The sequence below is a fragment of the Astatotilapia calliptera genome, chromosome 4 (genome assembly GCF_900246225.1).
Source record: "Astatotilapia calliptera chromosome 4, fAstCal1.2, whole genome shotgun sequence".
NCBI classification, from domain to species: Eukaryota; Metazoa; Chordata; class Actinopteri; order Cichliformes; family Cichlidae; genus Astatotilapia; species Astatotilapia calliptera.
The window spans coordinates 19,095,515-19,117,084 of NC_039305.1; the positions used below are offsets into that span (position 1 = coordinate 19,095,515).

General features: G+C 37.8%; 1 long non-coding RNA gene and 1 gene segment (V, D, J or C); both read right to left on the bottom strand.

Annotated features, from left to right (window-relative positions):
* Positions 1-907: 907 nt before the first annotated feature.
* Positions 908-1,858, bottom strand: LOC113020977 (uncharacterized). The gene is made up of 2 exons (XR_003272250.1): positions 1,444-1,858; positions 908-1,001 (listed from the first exon to the last, which is right to left on the bottom strand). It is a non-coding gene; the product is annotated as an uncharacterized LOC113020977 (long non-coding RNA).
* Positions 1,859-18,253: 16,395 nt separating this feature from the next.
* Positions 18,254-18,691, bottom strand: LOC113020956 (immunoglobulin heavy variable 3-30-3-like). The segment is given in 2 exon segments: positions 18,254-18,567; positions 18,641-18,691. Coding segments are annotated over 2 exon segments (360 nt in total).
* Positions 18,692-21,570: the final 2,879 nt, after the last annotated feature.

Here is a 21,570-nt window from a genome sequence, read left to right on the forward strand (position 1 = left end):
TCACAGCTTTGACCCTGTCTGCAGTCATGGAACGTTTTCCGTGAGACAGTGTGAATCCCAAATATTGAACAGAAGTCTGACAGTACTGCACTTTCTTTGCTGATGCTTTGTGGCCAGTCTTTTGGAGGTGCTGGAGAAGCATGTGTGTAGCAGTTTGACATAGTTTTTCACTTTCAGCACAGAGGAGGAGGTCATCCACATGTGGATCAGGGTGCAGCCCTGGAGGAGTGAAGCACCATTGAGAAAGCAGCAGAGCTGTCTATCATGCCTTGGGGCAAACGAGTCCAAGTGTACTGCTGATTTCTATGTGTGAATGCAAATAACGGCTGTGTGTCTTCCACCACGGTAAAGTGTGTATGCAATGCATGTCAATATGCTGTGAACATCTGAAACGAGAGGTGGCAGAGGAATGTTGACTGCATTAATTTGCCTTAAGTCTTGTATGAAACGCCATACGCCAGGTTTGTTAGGCTTTGGCACAGGATTGACAGGAGTGTGGGCTTTATTACTCCTGTAGTCAATAAATCTCCTATCATGACATCTAGGGCTGCGGCTTTTTCCGTGGAAATGGGATGCTGCTTGACATATACTGCTTGTTGTGTTTTAATAGGTGTACGTGATAAAGTGTACAGTCAATAAATCCTATATCATTCTCACTTTTAGACCACAATGTCATATTCTGGTATTCAGCTGGCAATGTAACTGCAGAAATAGTACAGTGGATAGGGTAGGTTAGATCTATGTGACGACATGGTGTAGTTATATCATAACCTATGTCTGAGTTATGTGACAAAATCACTGTTTGACCTTCACTTGTGTGAGCAGTTATCATGTTGTTGAACAGTGTGAGAGAAACAAAAGTGTGGCTCCCAGTCATGGGATTACCTGTTAGTGGCGTCTGTACACGTTTTTTTTTGGCACAGTGTGTGACATAGAGTACCGGACAAAAAGGATGTTGAGTTCATTCTCTGCTGAGGGTCCAGCTGACACAGAGGATGTTCCTTCTCCATCATGTCGGTACATAGGGCAGAGAAAACATAAGCTGTTATCAGTGTCAGCAAACATTTCACCCTTTATGTTAAATTAAATACACAAATTCATTTTTGCTTTGGGTGTCTGCGGCTGCTGGAAAACTGAGCTAAATTTGCACCTCTAGCTTGTCCAACAGTGCATAAAGCGTTTTATGAATACTAGGATAGATTCATCAGGCTTCTGTTTACACATAGTTACTGCATTTAAGTCAATTTTGTCTCTGGACATTGTTAGCAGGAATTTCTTTAGATTCTTAAAGAAATCGGCGACTTTGTCATTATTTACCCTCCTTTTGTCCATAGCGGTAACATTTGATGCATCACGTCGCGGCATTCTATCATATATTTTCTACAGGACTTTTTAAGCAGACTACTTTTCTTATCACAAATGATATTCAACATTTCTACTGACCTGTTTTCTGGCGATAATCGTTCGGGATAAGGCTCCGAAAAGAAATTAGAATGCATTGAACTTCTTAAGTTGTAAACAAAGTCAGTCACATAAGCACTCCCGCATGTTCTGGATACGTGATCATGGACGTCTTCACCGATTCGCGGACGTAGGTTACACGTAACCGGAAATGGGAGTTATACTGAGCCGTTATTTGAGACTTTATTTTGTATTTTATTAATTTTTGGTTTTACAGGTACTTTAGATTTTTTTATCGGACCTGTCTGTGGTCTTTGAATAATTCTGACCCATGTTCAGTGATTTCCAGAGGGGTTTACACGCTAGGAGGATTTATGTTAGTATTTTCGCTGCGGCACAGCTGAGGTCACTTTAAATTTATTGCTAGCAATTTTTTGTTTGTGTGAGCAACTCTCACTTAGCGAGCAACTTCTCACTTAACGAGCAACTTCTCGTAAAACAACAGGCAACTTCCTGTGTCTTTCTGCTTTTAATTTACTGCTTTTAACCCTTGTATGGTAATCGGGTCTGTGAGACCCGTTCAACTTCTCCCTGTGTCACTCTTTGGTGAGCAACTTCTCACTTAACGAGAAGTATTTAAGACAACAGGCAACTTCCTGTGTCACTCTTTGGTGAGCAACTTCTCACTTAACGAGAAGTATTTAAGACAACAGGCAACTTCCTGTGTCACTCTTTCTGAGTGAGCAACTTAAACAAAATTAAAATATTCAAGACAACAGGCAACTTCCTGTGTCCACCAACACCACACAAGGGTTAATTTACTTTATTCGGGGACTGAGGAAGTCAGTCAGTGTATCTCTCTGGATCACTAAGTGAAACTTCGTCAGCATATCCCGTTTTTTTATGGATCGATCACTGAGAGAGGTATAATAGGTCTTTATATAAATATGAAAGACACATATTTACCTTCTGTCAGCCATCCCACTTCTGACACCAAAATTGAAGGAAATTGCCGTCCCGGGTTTCCTCCGTGGCGTGAGCGATAAGCAGAGTTTTGTCCTTTCCTTCTAAGATTCCTAATTATTTAAAGTAACACTCAGGTATGCCGTTCAGCTGGGTTAGTTACAGCGCCGGGAGCAGCTTGGGAGAACAAGGAAACACAGACTGCTTCAGGTTGCCTTCCCAAATCAACTCAAAGGTTTATTTGATACACAGCAGTTTATATAGATGAAAAAAGGTTCGTGTGTCAGCTTTCCCAGTTCAAACCGGTACAGACCAAATAAGGAAACGTCTTCCTGCCTTCTGAGCAAAGTATCCCTTGTGTAGTTTATCAGTTCAGCTACAATTTATGATCATCCCAGCAAAATACACTCCTAGACATAAAATACAGAGTTCTTTCATTAGTGAATTCTGAAACAAACCACCTAGCCTTTAACGAGCCTTTTCCAGGAGATAAAGAAAAAGGGAGGATGGGAGTAAGGAAGTGGTCTCATCTCTGTGGTGTTTTCGACCTTGAGGTACCAGCTTGTGAGTCTCACATTAATTCTTGGGTCACAGAGAAAGAGAAAAACAACTAGTAGATTGGCCTTATTGAGTAACAGTTTTCCTGTATAAAACAATATCCTGTAAATGCTTACCGTGGTATCAAAATATCATAACATAAGGAGCTTGGAAAAAAAGTGTCTGGACTTCTTTACATTGCTTGAAGGCATGTTCTCATCCGAGAAGCTTCTTCAGTTCTGGGGTCAAATGGTGGAGAGTCCCAGATTTAAGCTCTATGGGAGTAACCCACCGAGAGGGACAATGGACACCCTAATGATCCTCTACCTAATCACATGAGCCAAGGTGTGAAAATGGGTGTAGGTCACAATCAGCCAAGGTTTCGGGTGAGCTCATTGTGAAACCTAGCCCCACCCTATCATGTGATTTCCTGAGGTAAGATGGCCCAGGGTGCGAGTGGGCGTTAAGGCGTCTGGGGAGGGAACTCAAAACTGGATTATAGATGGCAGACCGTTGGTGTCGTAAACCACCACCTCTGTTCAAAGATGGTCGCTCACAGTGGACATAGATGGCTTCTTTTACTCTTCTTTCAAACCATCTGTCCAAAATGTGAACATTGGCATCCTCGAAAGAGTGACCTTTGTCCTTTAGATGCAGATGGACCGCCGAGTCTTGTCCTGTCTATGTCTTCTATGTTGTGCCATGCGCTTGTGAAGTGGCTGTTTGGTCTCTCCAATGTAGAGGTCTGGGCATTCCTCGCTGCACTGTACAGCATACACTACATTGCTAAATTTGTGTTTTGGGGTTTTGGGATGAACCAGTTTTTGTCTGAGTGTGTTGCTGGGTCTGAAATGCACCGGGATGTCATGCTTGCAGAAAACTCTCCTGAGTTTTTCTGATACACCGGCTACATAGGGGATGACAATGTTGTTGCATTTGTCTTTCTTATCCTCCCTCGCTGGTGTCTGATCTTCTTTTCTGTGCATCTTTGCTGACTTGATGAAAGCCCAATTAGGATAACCACATGTTTTAAGCGCTTCCTTTACATGTGTGTGTTCCTTATTTTTCCCTTCAGGCTTAGAGGGAACATTCTCTGCCTGGTGTCCTGATTCCTCCAAGTTTGTGTTCCAGAGGGTGATGGGAGTCAAAGAGGAGGTACTGGTCCGTGTGTGTGGGCTTCAGGTAAACTTCAATGTTGAGGTTCCCATTCTCTTCAATGCACACGGTGCAGTCCAGGAATGGCAAACAGTTATCCTTTGTGTCTTTCCTGGGGAACTTGATGTTTTTATCCACAGCGTTAATGTGAGCAGTGAAGGATTCCACTTCATGTGTTTTGATTTTGACCCAAGTGTCATCTACATATCTGTACCAGTGGCTGGGTACTCTCCCTCTAAAGAAGCCAAGAGCCTTTCTTTCCACTTCCTCCATGTAAAGGCAGGCTACAATAGATGACAACAGGGAGCCCATGGCACAGCTTTTTTTTTCTCGGATGAGAGGTGAAACGTCTTCAAGCAACTTAAAGAAGTCCTGATGCTTTTCTTTCCAAGCTCCTTAGACTACGATGACCTGGATGACTGAGAACCTTCACAGACATTTTGTTTTCAGTGGTGGAGACACTGATTAAATTTTTGTTTTGTTTTCCACTTCTATTTTGCTTTAGTTTAATTTTGTTTTGCCTTCTTTGATGCTCTCTGCTTTATCAACTTTAAAAAAAAACAACAAAGGCACACAGTTGTCTCCTAAAACTATAAGTTTGAAATCCATCCTCAATCACACACAAAGGTAGAGTCAACATTGATTGGCCTGTTTTCTAGACTGCAGCCACTGCCCTCTAATGTTCTGATGAGTATAAATTACAAAACTGGTTCTCATAAAATCATTGTGTCAACTTGTTTTTAAATTTCTGTTTATTGTCCTTAGTTAGTGGTTTTCATCACAACCAATAAAACTAAAATATTGTCTGAGATAATTACAGCTGCTAAACTGTGGGTGTCGAGATCAAAAACAGTCTGCAGAATCTTCGTCTGCTGATACAGCTGCTTTCTCTTGTTGTCTCTGGCTACGGCTGCATGAGAAGAAAAATAAGCACAAACACTGTTACATCTGATGCTTGCAACTAGAGTTCTTATAGGTTTGCATTTTCTAATTAGTTTTTACATTTTATTCCATTTTGACTTTCTATGTTTAATTCAGTTTTCTTTTAGTTAGAATAATAGACGTTAGCAATGTCCTAACTTCTCACAGCCTATTCCTGTCCTTTAGGTAAGCTGGTAAAAATACAAAATATAAAAAATATAAGTGAAAATCTTCCCCTTCCAAGTAGAGACTTCAAAGCACTGGCCCCATCTTGTAGTTGGTACTAAAGCTATGAATGAATTGTAGAGAAATGTATTCTTCTCTGCTTTCCATTATGCTGTCAGATGAATTGAGATGAACTTGGAAGTCTTGTGTTGTGCTACACAGTGAAACAAGCTCTTACCAAAACCTTCCCACTCATTCTAGACCAGAGGCGGAGCCAGACATTTGAAACACCCGGGGCTTAGCCCAAAAGGATAGTATGCATGTGGGATTTTTTTTTCCCCTTGGGGTGGGGTGGGGGGGGGGGGGGGGGGTAGAAATGACTGAAAGATTAATTGGCTCTGTTTTGAGTTTTGTTCAAAAAAGAATGACTTCATATAGGGAAAAATATATATCACATGTGCAGAACACCTTAAACTAGTTTTTTAATTAAGCAGCAAGGCAGAACAAAATCAGGGCTGTATCAAGACACGAGGACTAAACCCCAATTCAACCAGACCAAGAACTGATCCAGAATTAAAACTGGACTACAACAGTTCAAAATCAGGACTACTTGGGACTTAACCAAGACAGAACCAGAATCAGAACTAGATGATAGTAGCACTAAAAATCATCATAGACCTGCTCTACATTTATTTTTTAATTTTACCAAAGTACAATATTTAGATTGAGAAAGGTTTATATAATTATTTAGCCTTGTTGTGCAAACAAGCCTGCATAACTTAATAAATATAGAATTTGAAAAATAACAAACCTAAAAAGAAACACTAGGTATGAGATACATGAGTACCTATGATACGGTGATACTTTTGGTAAACAACCATTTGACTAACATGTGTGTCTCACCTGCTCTTGTTCATCTCTGTTCTGTCCTCATTCTCCATCTCCCTCTCTGTTCCTCTCTCCCTCTTTGTGCTGACAATCATCAAATATACAGATATTTACAAACTCTTCAGATAAAAACACAAACACTTTAATTGTAACATCAAATCAGACTAAATGTTTATTTTTTTTAGATTGATAAATATAAAAAACATATTTGTTAACTTTAAGAGTAAAGAGAGAAATCGTCTGTATTTCTTAATTGCAAATGGCACCAAATTGTATTCAAAATTGAGCCACACTTATGGAGCTCCACAGTTCTTTTCCTGGTGTTTTGGTTGACATCTCTTGATTTTCCCATGTCACAGAAACAGGCTCTGTGTTTTGCCTTATATGCATCCACAGCTGTGCCACCAATTTACTCACATGGACTCTACTAACCTATCAGAAGCTTCTTCAGCTCAGAATGGAATCGTCTGGAGTTTTCTTATTAATTAACAATAAACTTAGTGTACATGTACTCCTAAATTTGATGAAAGTGATAAAAAACAGAAAGCTCTGTCTCTCTTTATTGTGACATTTAACTAATTCAAAAGATATTTCAATATTTATCTAAAACAAAAGTTTACTCTAAATTGATGTTGTGCAGTAAAAATGTTTTATGTTTTCTCCCTAAAGTGTAAATATCTGGTTACAAATGTGAATATCCTGCTGTGTACTGAAATTCCTCATGTTTTGCATAGAAATATACTGAACAACATACAAAGCATAATATATAAAATAACATTTACCTGAGTTTTTCTTTGAAAGAACCCTCTAATGTCCATTCTTATATTTCAGTACATAACTGAAACCGATTTAGTCGGGGAGGGTAAGAACTGAAAATATGAAATAAACACACGTAAGCTAAGACTCTAAAAAATAGCATTTGTTCGGCTTTTCATTTCGCCATTTGTTGATTCACTTGAAGAGCGAGTAACGTAATATTGGTCAAGTGATCAGTTTGATATCAATCTTTCGTGATGCACCGTCATATTTACATTATTTGTACGGTACGAATGATTTGCTTTGGTACCTGGTCAAACTTAAGCTCTCCTTAGTATGGCTGGCTCCGTCTCTCCAACAGCGCACTGACGGGCAGCAGCTGCCCCGCCCCCTCGCTCAGTCGCTTAGTGCCTGAGCTTGGATCATACCAATATCAGGGGGGGATTCACGCACAGTCGTAAATTCCCACAGTGTGCACTATGTGCTTCGAATATTGTGTGTACTTTTTGTTTTATACAGTTGTCAGCCAGGCATCTAACTATGAAAAAATTGCACTCCAAAATACCCCGGGCTTCTGACAAAACAACCCGGGCTTAAGCCCAGTAAGCCACCCCCACGCTCCGCCCCTGGTGTGTGGGATTCTCCAGGTCTTTTAATCACTGATTGAGACTCAGTCAGAGTCTGACTATCGACACCTGTAAAATTGAAAGAAATGCAAGTAACTTTGTGTTTGTATTATTGTAACTTTATGGAGACAAATATCGGCACAATATTAGCAAAAATCTTCACCTGCCCAGCAAACAGTTAAAAGCAGCAGTCCTGTCCTACAGTCCATCATATCAATCTGTGAGTCCACTGCTCTGTCATTCACTCTACAGTCAGATAAGTAGAAGTGAAAGACATCTGAGTTTGCATTAACTCCTCCTCACTGGATGACTTTAGCTAAATTTAGTAAAATGGCCTGCATTTGTATAGCGCTTTTCTAGTCTCTAAGGACCCCAAAGCGCTTCACACTACATTCAGTCATTCACCCATTCACACACACATTCATACACTGGCGATGGCAAGCTACATTGTAGCCACAGCTGCCCTGGGGCACACTGACAGAGGCGAGGCTGCCGGACACTGGCGCCACCGGGCCCTCTGACCACCACCAGTAGGCAAACATGGGGTTAGTATCTTGCCCAAGGATATTTGGCATGCAGCCAGGAGGTAGCCATGGACATTGTTTTTTTTTTTTTCATTTCATATGTTAAAGGTCAGACTGTGAATTGAGTCGCATGCTCAGTTCTGTCAGCTACAAGAAAACAGCAAACATAGAGATAAAAAAGGAACATGATAATAAAATAATATGTTTATACTAAAATTAGAAAGTTAAATCATTAGTGTCGTTTTTTTTTATACAAAGAAAAAACACTGTACTACAAAGCTGTATTATTAAAAACTGGCACAAAGCTATGTAAAATGATTCTGTTCTACAAAGTGAATTTGAAGCTGAACTAAATAAAAGAATCAGTCAGCCGTAATGGCAAATCTATGTTGCTTATGTGTCATTAAAGTAAAACCAGTAGTCAACAAAAAGATCGCATCCCTTTTAAACTGATATACGTTTTTTTAAGTGTGTCACAGGGAAAATTACTCAGTATGAATAGAATTTTTGTGATAGTTCAATTATCTTTTTGCTATTAAAAAAATATTACTACATTAATATTAGGTACTGAATGATTTTTTGCAGTTTTTAAACTGACTCCTGTTACTGTGGTAGTTGAGCACTATAATAAACAGCAAACTGTTCTCTGCTGTCTCTGGAAAAAAAGGTAAACTGACCTTGGACTGACTGAGTATTTGTTGCTACCACTATAATTGTCAACCTAGGAAACCCACTGGGAGTCCATTTGTGTTCTCTCTGTATGTAGAGATAGAAAACATCTGAGGTTTGCAATGAATCCTCCTCAGTTGAGGATAACAATGAGATAATCTTGTCTATCAACTTTTTTACTGTGTGTTATCCACAGTAAACTGAATTGGAGCCAAATTTATTATTCACTGTAATTTTTTGACTATCCATTATTCATTGTTTTATGAATAACAATAATATTTTGAATTAAAGTTCTCTTCCAAAACAAGTCAAAGTCAAAGTTTCAGTGATGCAGCTCAGTGCTCATATATTCATATTGCTAGGTGAACCTGACTGGTGTGAATGGTTGTTTTAAACCGTTTCTGCTTCTCCATATATCTATTTGTAATATTAACCCTTGAAGTGCCAAGTGAATTGATATATGATGATTTGCTGTTATTCACTTCAGGATTTAAAGCTAAAACTGCTTTCATTTATAAATGCTTTGTAAGATATAGATAATCCCCATTTTTGATGAGGTCTCACAAAGAATGTAACTAACAAATAGTAACTGCTTGAATTAATCATGGTTATGTGTCCTATTATGAAGCAATTGCATTTAGGCTAACTTTTACACAGTGAGACAGGGGTAAGTTTTACAAAGTTTGCCATATGAATATAATACTCTACAAACTCTCTGCCTCATACTCTTATTTGTATTCACAGTTACACATGCTGCTTTTGGTGGCTTTGTGTTGCTGGGTATTTGTACGGGCCTGTCAGTGTTCTGTATCACTGTGCAGTAACATGCACAGTAATAGACAACTGTGTCCTTGGGCTGTAGATTCTGTCCTGTTATTGTCACTTTGCCAAAAGAATTGTCTCTGCTGATGCTGAACTTGTTCTTAAAAACATTGTTATGGTCACTGCTCCCATCATATCAAATGTGTAAAATCCATTCCATTGGTTTTCCTTCATTCTGTTTGATCCAAGTATTAGTAATTCCATTGTATTTAGTAGTGCGAATTGACCAAAGCTTCTCACAGGATGCAGTAGCCAGCAGCAGTATCTGGGCTGCAGAGAACATGGTTGTTAAAGAAGCTGAACTGATATGAGCTCATCTGCCCTCTCACTGATGCAGCCACATACTGAACAGTTTTGTGGAAGTGCTTGGTGTTCATTACAATAAAAGGACTGTGCGTTTGAAATGCCATAGTTGAAACCACAGTTGACCAGTTGAAACCCACGGATATAATTTTTTTTTTGTTTTGTTTATTATATTTATGCTTTTTTTTTTTACTACCTTAAGGCATTTCAAATCTACATGAGTTTTTATGTTTTTAATCTCTCTTTATTTCTCAGTTTTTTGTATTATTGTAGGGTCTTTACCTTAGAATATAAAGTTCCCTGAGGCATCTTTTGTGGTGATTTTGCACTATATAAATAAAATTGAATTGAATTAAACTCAAAACATTTTGCATTAAATGTATTGTTGTGATACATACAAAGCAGGGAAAAATGTTTCATTAGCAGAATTTATTATTGTTATTGAATCTTAAAAAAAAAAAAAAGCAAAACTCAAAACAAGGATGTTGTTTTGAGGGTGAGTTTGAAATAGGATTTTGTACAGCTGCTCAAATGCTTTCAGTCACTGTGAGTATCGAGCACAATAATAAACAGCAGAATCTTCAGTCTTCAGATTGTTCATCTGCAGATACAGCTGCTGTCTGCTGTTGTCTCTGGAGATGATAAAACGGCCTTGAACCGACTGAGAGTAGTAAGTGTTGCTACCACTGCCCCAGATGTGAGCAATCCACTCCAGCCCTTTGCCCGGTGCCTGTCTGATCCAATCCATACTGTAGCTGCTGAATGTGAATCCAGAGGTTGTGCAGGTCAATTTATGGGATTCTCCAGGCCTTTTATCCACTGGTCCAGATTGTGTCAGAGTCTGAGAATTTACACCTGTCAATAGAAATATTCAGGCAGATAAGAAAAGAAAATTAAATACTTTCAACAGATGTTAAAAGAACATTAAAATCGTTTTAGTAGAGTTTAACCTGCACAGTAGAGAGTCAGAATTAGCAGCACTGTCTTAGAGTCCATCTTGTAAAACTCTGTCAGTCCACTATTCTCTGCAGGGTCTCAGCAGTAAGATAAGTAGGTGGAAGTCATCTCAATATTTGCATAGGAAACATCAAAGGTAGAAATACATGAACACAATACGGATAAAATCTTGGAGAAGCTCACGGCTCTTCAACTGGAAATTGATAGACCTGGTGACCAGTGATGGACATTAACCTTTTCACGCATAGTGGTCACTACAGTGGACAGCTATTCAAAGCCTGTTTTCTTGTGTTTGTGTCAGTGTTGATGGTTTACTTGCAGATAAACAACTACATTGGACACTGATGTGTCACTTTATACCCTGCCATGTTTAAAAAAAATGAAAAAAGTACATATTTTTAAAAAATGAAGTTTAAAATACACATACAAGTTAAAAAAGCTGTACGCCCGTAGGCCGAGGCTGACGGGAACAACAAAAAATTCTACTTGATATCGGGACTGTTTGACTATTTGTCCATATCCTTCCAAGGCCGCCTGCGTAGGCTGTGGACTGTTGACTTTCGCTTAACAGGGTGAAAGGACACTTTCTGAAGCTGAACACAGGACACACATACGTTCGCACGTACTGGTACAGATACACACTCACCCACCCTCCTCCATCCCAAACGCCTGTGGAAGCAGATTTATTTTCTTATGTATTAATCACATATTTTAATCATATCACATTAGTATAGCAAGAGCACTCTTGTCACTTAGTTGTATGCATGTGCACTACAGATGGGCCTTAGGTGACGACTAAGCAGAAAACAAGGTCATAATTCTCTCTGTGAGGGAGGAGGTATAGCCCCCCCTGAGATGGGTCAACATGTAAGAGTTGTGGAATGTTTCTTTGTTTGGGAAGCTATAAAAGAGTTCAGGGCAGTGTCCATCCTCAGAAAACTGTTTGGTGTTTGATCTGAACATTTTCTCCACTGCAGTGCTTTTCTTTTTCTTTTAATAAACCTAACTTCAAAAGACACGCTCACCTAGTAGTTGCAGTTTTGTTTAAGATTTTCCACAACACGCTTCCGATGCATGTCACGTGCTTTACATGGTGTAAATGTGAATATTCATGTGCTTTTTTTGTATTGTCCTCAAACTGGTCTCCCAGTTAGGAGCCCAGTTCGAGTAGAGTTCTTTTTTCTCCTCTTGACCCCTGATGTGTGTACTTTCACTGATTTTCCTCTGGCGCAGCTACATCTGCTTATTTTGTTTGTTTTTTTTATTTCAATTAAAACTTACAAATAAACGTAAAGTGTAAAAGTTACACACTCATTAATAAATACGAACTGCTAAGAAGATTTAGAAAATGCAGCGCACACTCTCCACTATTTCACTTTCAAAGCCACTTCAGAATTCTTCCTACCTGCAAATAATCCCCATATCATCTATCCAAGAAACAAAAATCTACAGTAAGGTCTAAGGATCTTTATTACACATATTGCAAGATCCTTTCATACTCACCTCGCCCACTCATAATAACTACCCTCTTCAAAAACTGTAAAACCGCAGTTGATCTGTTGATTCTGATTTCAGAGTCCAATTTGAGCCCAAACATAACAGAACCTGGCAGCACTGATGGCCACTATTCCTATGTCCCTTTTATTGAAAATGGAAATGGTAAGAATACACAGGAAGTATTTTATTATATAAACACGTATAAGCGTTAAAATCATTAAACAATAATAAACTCATAATTATACCAGCTTTAATCAAAACATAGAATGTGGGAGGAAACCTTGTGTGTGTGAGTTTCGTATGTGTTTCCCAAATGACTCAGCTCAACTGTCTTTAAAATCTACCAACCCATCTTTGTCGTCTTTGTTTTTATCTCAGTTAACTGTCAGTTATCTCACAATAAACTGAGTTAACTCACTACAAGTTTGTGTTCTTGCAAATGTACACTGTTCACATTTAAATAGTATTTTTTGTAGTTTTACTAACCACTTTTAACTACAAGTCACACTCTAACAATACATTTAGAATGACCAGTCATTCTAACAAATATGTCTTTGGTCTGTGGGAGAAAGCTGACATAAACCCATACAAGTACAGAACATAAATTTGATCTGGGAACCTCGCAGAGCCCTCTGACCTCTCTATAACCTGTTGTTTTTATGAGCACCATATATGATCCCACTTATGCTTTTTGTTACGCCTTCATTGTTTTAAGATTACCCCATGAACTTTCAAGACCAACAAGTACCTCTCTCTAGGCAAACCTGGGCATATGTGGTGAACACACAGACATTTGATTGAAAATTATGTAAGGGTTAATTAATGTTTTTTCTTTCTTATTTTTTTCTTGCATCCTCTGTCCATTTGGTTTATTTCATAGCTTTTAAACAAACTAAGAAAAAAAAAAATAATGTTACAGCTCAACTTGAATGAATGAGCAAATAATCCAATTTCGTTGTGTTGGTTGAAGCTTTACCTCATATGATTCTTAACATCTCTTTTATATATACAGAAGTAAAAGGTAAATTTAATTGTGCAGGAGCTAAAAACAATTTCAACTCCTATTTTGCCTCTCATTAAGGGCTTTGTGTTCTCTCAATAGGGACACAACCTTTGCTATATGTAGCCTATAAAGGGGGAGATTTAACTTGAATCTATAAAAAAGTACATAACAACTGAAACAGAGTTAAATGTGAAGGGTTTCCAAGAAACATGCAGTTAGGATGAGGAAAGCATGTGTTTTTGTACAGCTGCCCAAAGTACTTTAGTCATTGTGTGTGTCGGGCACAGTAATAAACAGGAGAATCTTCAGTCTTCAGGCTGTTCATCTGCAGATACAGCTGCTGTCTGTTGTTGTCTTTGGAGATGGTAAAACGGCCTTGGACTGACTGAGAGTAGTAAGTGCTGCTACCATCACTCCTGATGTAAGCAATCCACTCTAGTCCTTTTCCAGGAGCCTGTCTGATCCAGTCCATACTAAAGCCAGCGAAGTTATATCCAGAGCCTGTACAGGTCAATCTGTGGGATTCTCCTGGTCTTTTAACTGCTGAGTCAGATTGTGTCAGAGTCTGACCTTTTATGCCTTTTTAGAAATAAAAAACCCAGTAACAAAAAGAAAGGTAAATTATTTTTATTACCCATTATATGATATATATATTTAAGGAAGAGGTTTACCTGCACAGTAGACTGTCAAAAGTAGTAACAATGTAGTAGTCCTACAGTCCATCTTGTTTAACTGTGTCTGTCCTCAATTGTCTCAAGTTTGAGTTAAATAGAGTTCAGTTAAATAGTGGTGGGGGACATCTAAATATTTGCATTGACTCCTCCTGAACAGTAGGAGAGTCTTTTCACCCAAAATGTGACTTGGGATTTCAAATGTTTTTATTTTAAAACATATTTTAATCTAAAATATTTGGCTTTTTCTCCAAAAGCACATTTACAAAATTTAAAGCTGAACCACAGGTCACACATGAGTCATTATTGATCACTGAAGGTTCACAGTTTTGATAATATTAACTGCAATACTCCTTTTTATATTTGGTTAGTTTTTTCTTATTAACTTGCGCAAGGGAAAGGTAGCACAAACATGAGAGATCAAAAAGCCTCATTAAATGAAGATTTTGAAACTTGCTGCAGATAAATTTGACACAAGTTTTTTTTTTTTCTTTTTCTGTAAATGTATTTTTAACACCTGATAAATTTTATATTCCATTCCTGGCTGTAATGTTGTGAATTTTTACCTGCTGTCAGAGCTTTAAGGTGGTTATTTTATGTTGATCTGAGTCTCACTATGAAAATAAATATAAATAATTGTGGAGAAAATGTGGAGAAAATGTTTTTGGTATTAAATATTAAAATATGATGAGATTTATTCAATAAAATGAGCACTACACTACACTACACCTCTGGACACAAAAGTCTCTGGATAATTTAAAAAAAAATCAAACTCCCTTTCTCCCTAAGGATTTACAAAATGGTTGTTGCTGAACTAACAGAAATGCTTCTGTCGACCTGTATAAAACAGACCACAGCACAGAGATGATGCTTCATAGAATGATGATGAATCATTGTTGGTAGCTGCAGATGCCATTTTTTTCTTTTTTTATTTGAGTGCTGCACTGTGTTTTACTGACTCACAGTGCAGCACTGGATTTGAACTGGATTTGCATTTATTTGGGCCAGAGATTAATGAGATTATCATCCCTTTAAATTGCTTTCGGTCTTTGCTCTGTGCCTCCAGTTTGAGTTACTTTAAGTTTGTCTTTTATAATGTTTTATCATCTCTTCCTATGATTTTTAACAATTATAATGTTTATATATTTGCTTTTAATTGACCCTCTTTTAGGTTCTTAATTCTCTTTGTACCCCATCTGCTTGCAGTTATAGCTTTCCAGTGATTTTCACCTTCTTCTTCTTTTTGTTCTTATTACTATTCATCACTAGGTTTTGAAATGCCTTCTTGGCCTCTAGCTTGATCTGTGTTTCGCTTGAATTTACTTTTTGTCAAAACATAAAACCAGCTTTGTTGGGTAATGGCTTTATTTCTGAGTATTGTTTTCAGTGGTGCAGTATAGGAGATTTTTGGGGACTTTGATGAGTCCCTAGACAAAAACAAACAATCACAAACATTTGTATAAAGGCACGGGGACATACGTGTAGATGACATCATTTTGCTAGCAGTAAGGACTACAGTGAAAACTGTGGTTAAGTATCTGTAGTGAACAGCTGTAGACTGCTATTGCTATTTAAAGGAAATATTTGGCTTAGTAAAGTTGAGTATTTGTCCGGGTCTGTTCATAACACTAACACATGCGTCTACATTAATGTACATGCATAATGTGGACTAAATGTATTAATTTTATCACAAATTTAGCTTACAGCCATTTTGTGTTGCCTTGTTAGCCCATATATTCCTTATTGGAATATAAGGAATATATATTGTAACTTATCTTTTCCCCTCATTTCTGCTTTATTTCATTCATTTTAATAAAATCACAAGGACTAATTTAATATCCGAAAATTTACCACTTAGAAACCAAATTGCTTCTCTACAGGCATTTGTTTGCTGGTTCATGTCAAAGTGAATTTAAAATGCTTTTTAAATATTGAACTAAAAGTAAAATTTAAAGAATTGCTGACAAGGCTGTGGGTAGGGGTGCAGGGGATGTTGCAATAGGTCTTCTCCTAAAAAGCAGGTGTCACAGCACCCCCTGCTTAATGCACAAGAACTGTAGGATTTTGTACAGCCGCTGAAAGAACTTTAGTCACTGTGTGTGTCGAGCACAATAATAAACAGCAGAATCTTCAGGCTTCAGACTGTTCATCTGCAGATACAGCTGCTGTTTGCTGTTGTCTCTGGAGATGGTAAAGCGGCCTCTGACTGAATCAGAGTAGAAAGTTCCACTACCATCGCTGTAAATGTAAGCAATCCACTCCAGCCCTTTTCCAGGAGCCTGTCTGATCCAGTGCATACCGTGGCCAGCAAAGCTATATCCAGATCCTGTACAAGTCAGTCTGTGGGAATCTCCTGGTCTTTTAACTGCTGGTTCAGATTGTGTCAGAGTCTGACCATCAACACCTGTCAACATAAACAAATGACAATGAAAAATAATTTAATTCCATAGTAAATTAAAACAATATAAAAAAAGAGTTTTAGTGGAGAGTTTTACCTGCACAGCAGACAATCATAAGTAACAACAGTGTCACACAAAGACATCTAAGTATTTGCATTAACTCCTCCTTAAAACTAGGAGACTTAAAATATTCAATAATTAATGTGAAGCCACATATACACTAGTTTCTTTTCAAAAATCAGATTAACAAAATGTACAGGCATTGAAAAAAAAAGGAAACTCAATATTTACTGCAAGGTTGAGCATTGGCTGCTGCTGCACACATCTGCTGTTTTAACAAACACTCTGGAAAAGATCTAAGATCTGTATCAGTCCTCTGTGTACTGCCTTCTGGTAAATGGTCGTCTTTTATGGCAAATCTATCTATAATACATATCTGCAATGTCTCGCCTCATGTTTTCAGCTCAGAGGAGGACTTGCTTAGTTTATATCTCTTAAAATTCTTCTAAGTGATGCGTCATTCACATTCACATCACAACCACTTTTTTCTGCACTTAAGTGCTTAGTATCTAACGTTTGCACTCCAATAATAAACATAAGAACTAATCATATCAAGGTTTGTGACAAATCACATGTAGCATTGTTTTTGTCCAAACTCTGATTATATCTTCCTGAGTATTTGTGCAGGTTTGTGTGGCCCAGAGACTCACACAGTAATAAACATCTGTGTCCTCAGGCTGTAGATTCTGTCCTGTTATTGTCACTCATCAACATCTGAATCACACATGAAGCTGCAAACACTGCTGATCTACAGTAACTGTTTCCTAAAGGGACAGACTGAACACCAACTGCCCTGTAGTGTCCTGATACAATCTGCAACATTAGCTTTGAGTTGAAATTCTAAAACATGTTTTTATTTGTTTTTAATTATTTATTGATACTAGTTTCTCTGTCTGTGTGTAAGGGTCACTGAAAATAATCTGTGGAAACAGAAATCAGCATTGTATCCATCACTCATTAAATTACTTTGTGTTTCTAATGTGTTATTTGAGTGGACCCAGTAAAATAGGATGCAGCTGCGGTATTAGAACTGCAGACAAGATTTTTGGTCTTGAAGCTGAACTGATATGACCTGCTTTGTTTCCTCACTGATCCACCGTCACATACTTTACTTAAATTGTTAGGAAGTGTAGTGCAGTGGTTTACACGTTCCCTGGCTTGTGCCCAAGAAGAGTTGTAAACTACTTGGAGGTTCTGTCAGAATCAGCCAAATCAAATATGCAGAGCTGCTGTTATGGTATCTTTATTCCTCTCCCTGCATTACAATCACTGCTGTAAATTGATCCTCATCTTTATCATAAAACTCTGTGTATCTCTGTGTTTGTTTTATACAGTGTTTAAAGCTCACTGGATTTGTCAGAACACTGTGATGAAATAGAAAATTAGTGTTTGTGTGGTTCAGTATGAAGCGTATTTTTCAGGTCTATTTGTTTGAAATACTTTGACGCTAACTGGTAAATAGTTAGACACACTGGTGTGTTTTCTAAAAGTTGGTCAAATACATTTATATTCTGTCTATCAGAGAAGAACTGACCAGACAAATGTTAATTCATAAAATCATTATTCACATTTGCAACGTTTTTTCAGTTGTGTCTTGCAGGTTGCTGAGTATTTGTGCTTATTTGTCCTATTATATTTGCACCATGGACCAAGAACTTCACAATTTAGTTTCTTTGTAAACTTGTCTGAGATAAAAATAGACTTTGTTTTGACTTAGTCTTTAAATGTCTGCTACTTCAGTCTTTCAGGTAAACTCACGCATAAAGCTGCAGCTATCAGTGATCCATCTGTTTTCTAAAGGTAGAGATGAGACATGATAAGAGCTGCAATAAATGTTTTTATTCAAACTTCTATGCATATTGTCCTATAGAAATTCAGTATTTCTTATTTCTTCTGACACATGAAGGATTTTGTACAGCAGCTGAAACAGCTCCAGTCACTGTGGCTCTCGAGCACAATAATAAACAGCAGAATCTTCAGTCTTCAGACTGTTCATCTGCAGATACAGCTGCTGTCTGCTGTTGTCTCTGGAGATGGTGAACCGGCCTTGGACTGACTGAGAGTAGAAGATGCCACTACTATCAGTGTAAATGAAAGCAATCCACTCCAGTCCTTTTCCAGGAGCCTGTCTGACCCAGCCCATATGGTAGCTGCTGAATGTGAATCCAGAGCCTGTACAGGTCAGTCTGTGTGACTCTCCTGGTCTTTTAACTGCTGGTTCAGACTCTGTTAGAGTCTGACCATCAACACCTGTCAACAGAAATAAAGAGAGAGAATAAAAAAAATAAAAAATTACAATGATTTTTTTGGGTAAAAGTTTTACCTGCACAGCAGAGAGTCAGAAGTATCAGCGCTGTCTTACAATCCATTTTGATTAATTGTCTTTCCACTATTCCCTGTATGCTTTGAGCAGTCTGATAAGTAGAGGTAGAAGAAAGGATATTTGCATCAGCTCCTCCTCAACAAGAAGACAGAAAAGTTGAATAAATAAAGAGTTTTTACTCAAAGACACTGTACTTCACTCAAGTATATATATATATATATATATATATATATTAGATTTTATTCATTTAAAAGTATAGTTATTTCAGTGTGATAAAACATGTTCCATACAAATATAATTTAAAAATAAATGTGGAGCATGTAAGTATAGGAAACACAAGCTCCTCTTGATTATGTTTGTCTGTTTAAATCTGGGGTACAGCTTAGTTCACACACTAAGCTGGAGTCATCACTGATCTCACTGTTTTCTAAAGGTGAAGACTATTTGTTTTCTCTTTTCCCTTCATTTATTTTTTATACATCAAGAAGGATTTGAAGGATTTTGTGTAGCTGTTAAAATTGTCTTTTGTCACTATCAGTAATAATAATAATAAACAGCAGAATCTTTAATTTTCAGCCTGTTCATCTGTAGATACAGCTGCTCTCTGTTTCTGTCTCTGGAGAAGGTAAATTTGAAGTGGCTGAGAATAACAGACTTTAGCAATATCATAACTTCTCACACCTGCTCCTTTCGGCTGTTAGTTTTTCTTACACAAAATCTAAGTAAAAATCTTCCCCTTCCAAGTAGAGACTTTGAAGCAATGGCCCCATCTTGTAGTTGGTACTAAAACTATGAATGATATTAGAGAAGTATGTTCTTCTCTGCTTTCAATTATGTTGTCAGATAAATTGGAATGAATTTGGAAGTCACTGTTAATGTGTGTTGAACCTGGACAGTTGAGATGCATTTTAATGTTGGATTCAATTTTCAAAACATGATATGGCATATTCATTGAAATGAGGACTACACCGTATGTATTACAGACAAAACCAAATGCTCTGTGTCACTGTGATAAATAGAGGAAGTATTTTTTGTATGACTCCTCTGGTATTTAAGTTACTGTGTACCCTTTGGCACAGTAATACACTGCTGTGTCCTCGGTCTTCAGATTGTTCATCTGTAGATAGACTTTACTGCTGGAGTCATCTCTGGAAATAGTAAATCTACCCCTGACTGACTAACTGGGAGTAATAGATAGGAGTACTAGCTGTATCTAAGCAATCCACTCCAGCCCTTTTCCTGGAGCCTGTCTGATCCAGCTCCACTCTGAGCTTCCAAAGCTAAATCCAGATGTTGTACATGTGAGTCTGTGTGACTCTCCAGGTCTTTTGACAGCTGGTTCAGACTCTGTTATGGTCTGACCTTGGACACAACTTGAAACAAAGAGAGCAACTAACAGGAGTGTCACCTTTCTGTAAGCCATACTGACAGTGTGTTGGGTATGTTTACAACTCTGCAGAACTCCTTTAAATATAATCATGTAATGCGATTCTCACTACATCACTGACACTGTGTTTACATTAAGCTCCTCCTATCACATTCAAATTCTGTTTCTAGAATCAAATTTGAAGTTGTGAATTCAGATTAACAATATTAAAAAAAAATGTAATTCTCTTCCAGTTAAGAGATTTGTTAAAATTGGAATGAAATTTGAAATTAATTATCTATCCATAATTATTGTGCTAGTAGTGACTGGTTCTCCATTGTTAATACAAACAAAGAAAACATTGGTAAAACCTTGTGAAAAAAAAAATCCCTGACTTTTGTTATGGAAAATCTTAAATAAAATTACAACCACCAGGTGAGTGTGTCTTTTGAAGTGAGGTTTATTGAAAGAAAAAGGAAAAGAAAAAAAACACTGCAGTGGAGCAAACGTTCAGATCAAGGAGGCTTTACCATCAGCCCCATCCTTAAAACCCCTTCCCTCACAGAGAGAATTATGGCCTTTTTTTCTGCTTAGCCGTCACCTAAGGATTTACATCCCTGACAGTCAGAAGGAGTCTCACGACCTGTTTAAGGTCTCCCATTACAATGGCCTCACTGTGTGTGTAGAGCATAAGGCCCATCTGTAGTGCACATGCATACAACTAACTGAGAAAGTGACATTACTATGACTAATGTGATAAGATTAAAATATATGATTAATACATGACAAAAGAAATCTGCCATCACACTTTCCTGATAATGTTAGGCTCATTTACAAACTTCATATTGTCTCCAAATGTTTTAGTAAAGTGTGTGGCTGAACACACAGAAGTGAACTCCTTGTAAGGTTCCAGTCAGGTTTTAAAGCTAACTATAGCTCAGACACTGCTCTCCACAGATTTTCTGGTGGTCAGTGATAATGGTGATATCTTTGTGCTGGCAATCTCCCCCTCCCAATGATTTTAACCTTTATTATTAATTATTATTATTATTATTATTATTATTATTATTATTATTATAATTAAGACTTATAGTAAAGGTGAGAAAAGTAGGGCTTTCTACAGATGCTTAAAGTACTTCAGTTACTATGACTGTTAACAGCAGAATCTTCAGTCTTCAGACTGTTCATCTGCAGATACACCTGCTGTCTGCTGTTGTCTCTGGAGATGGTAAATCAGCTGACTGAGAGTAGAACGTGGTGACACCACTGGCCCAGATATGAGCAATCCACCCCAGCCCTTTTCCAGTAGCCTGTGTGACCCGGTTTCATCCAGATCTTGTAAAGGTCAATTTGTGGGCATCCTAATGATTTTCATAATAAATTTAAAGAAATGATAAAGTTTTAGTAAACGGTTTTATCTGTACGGCAGACAGTCAAAAGTAGCAACACTGTCCTACAGTCAAATCAAATAATAATGCAAATTTTTCCTATAAGTTATAATAATGGATTGCATAGCGCTACAGTTGTAGCCACAGCTGCCCTGGGTCAGACTGACAGAAGCAAG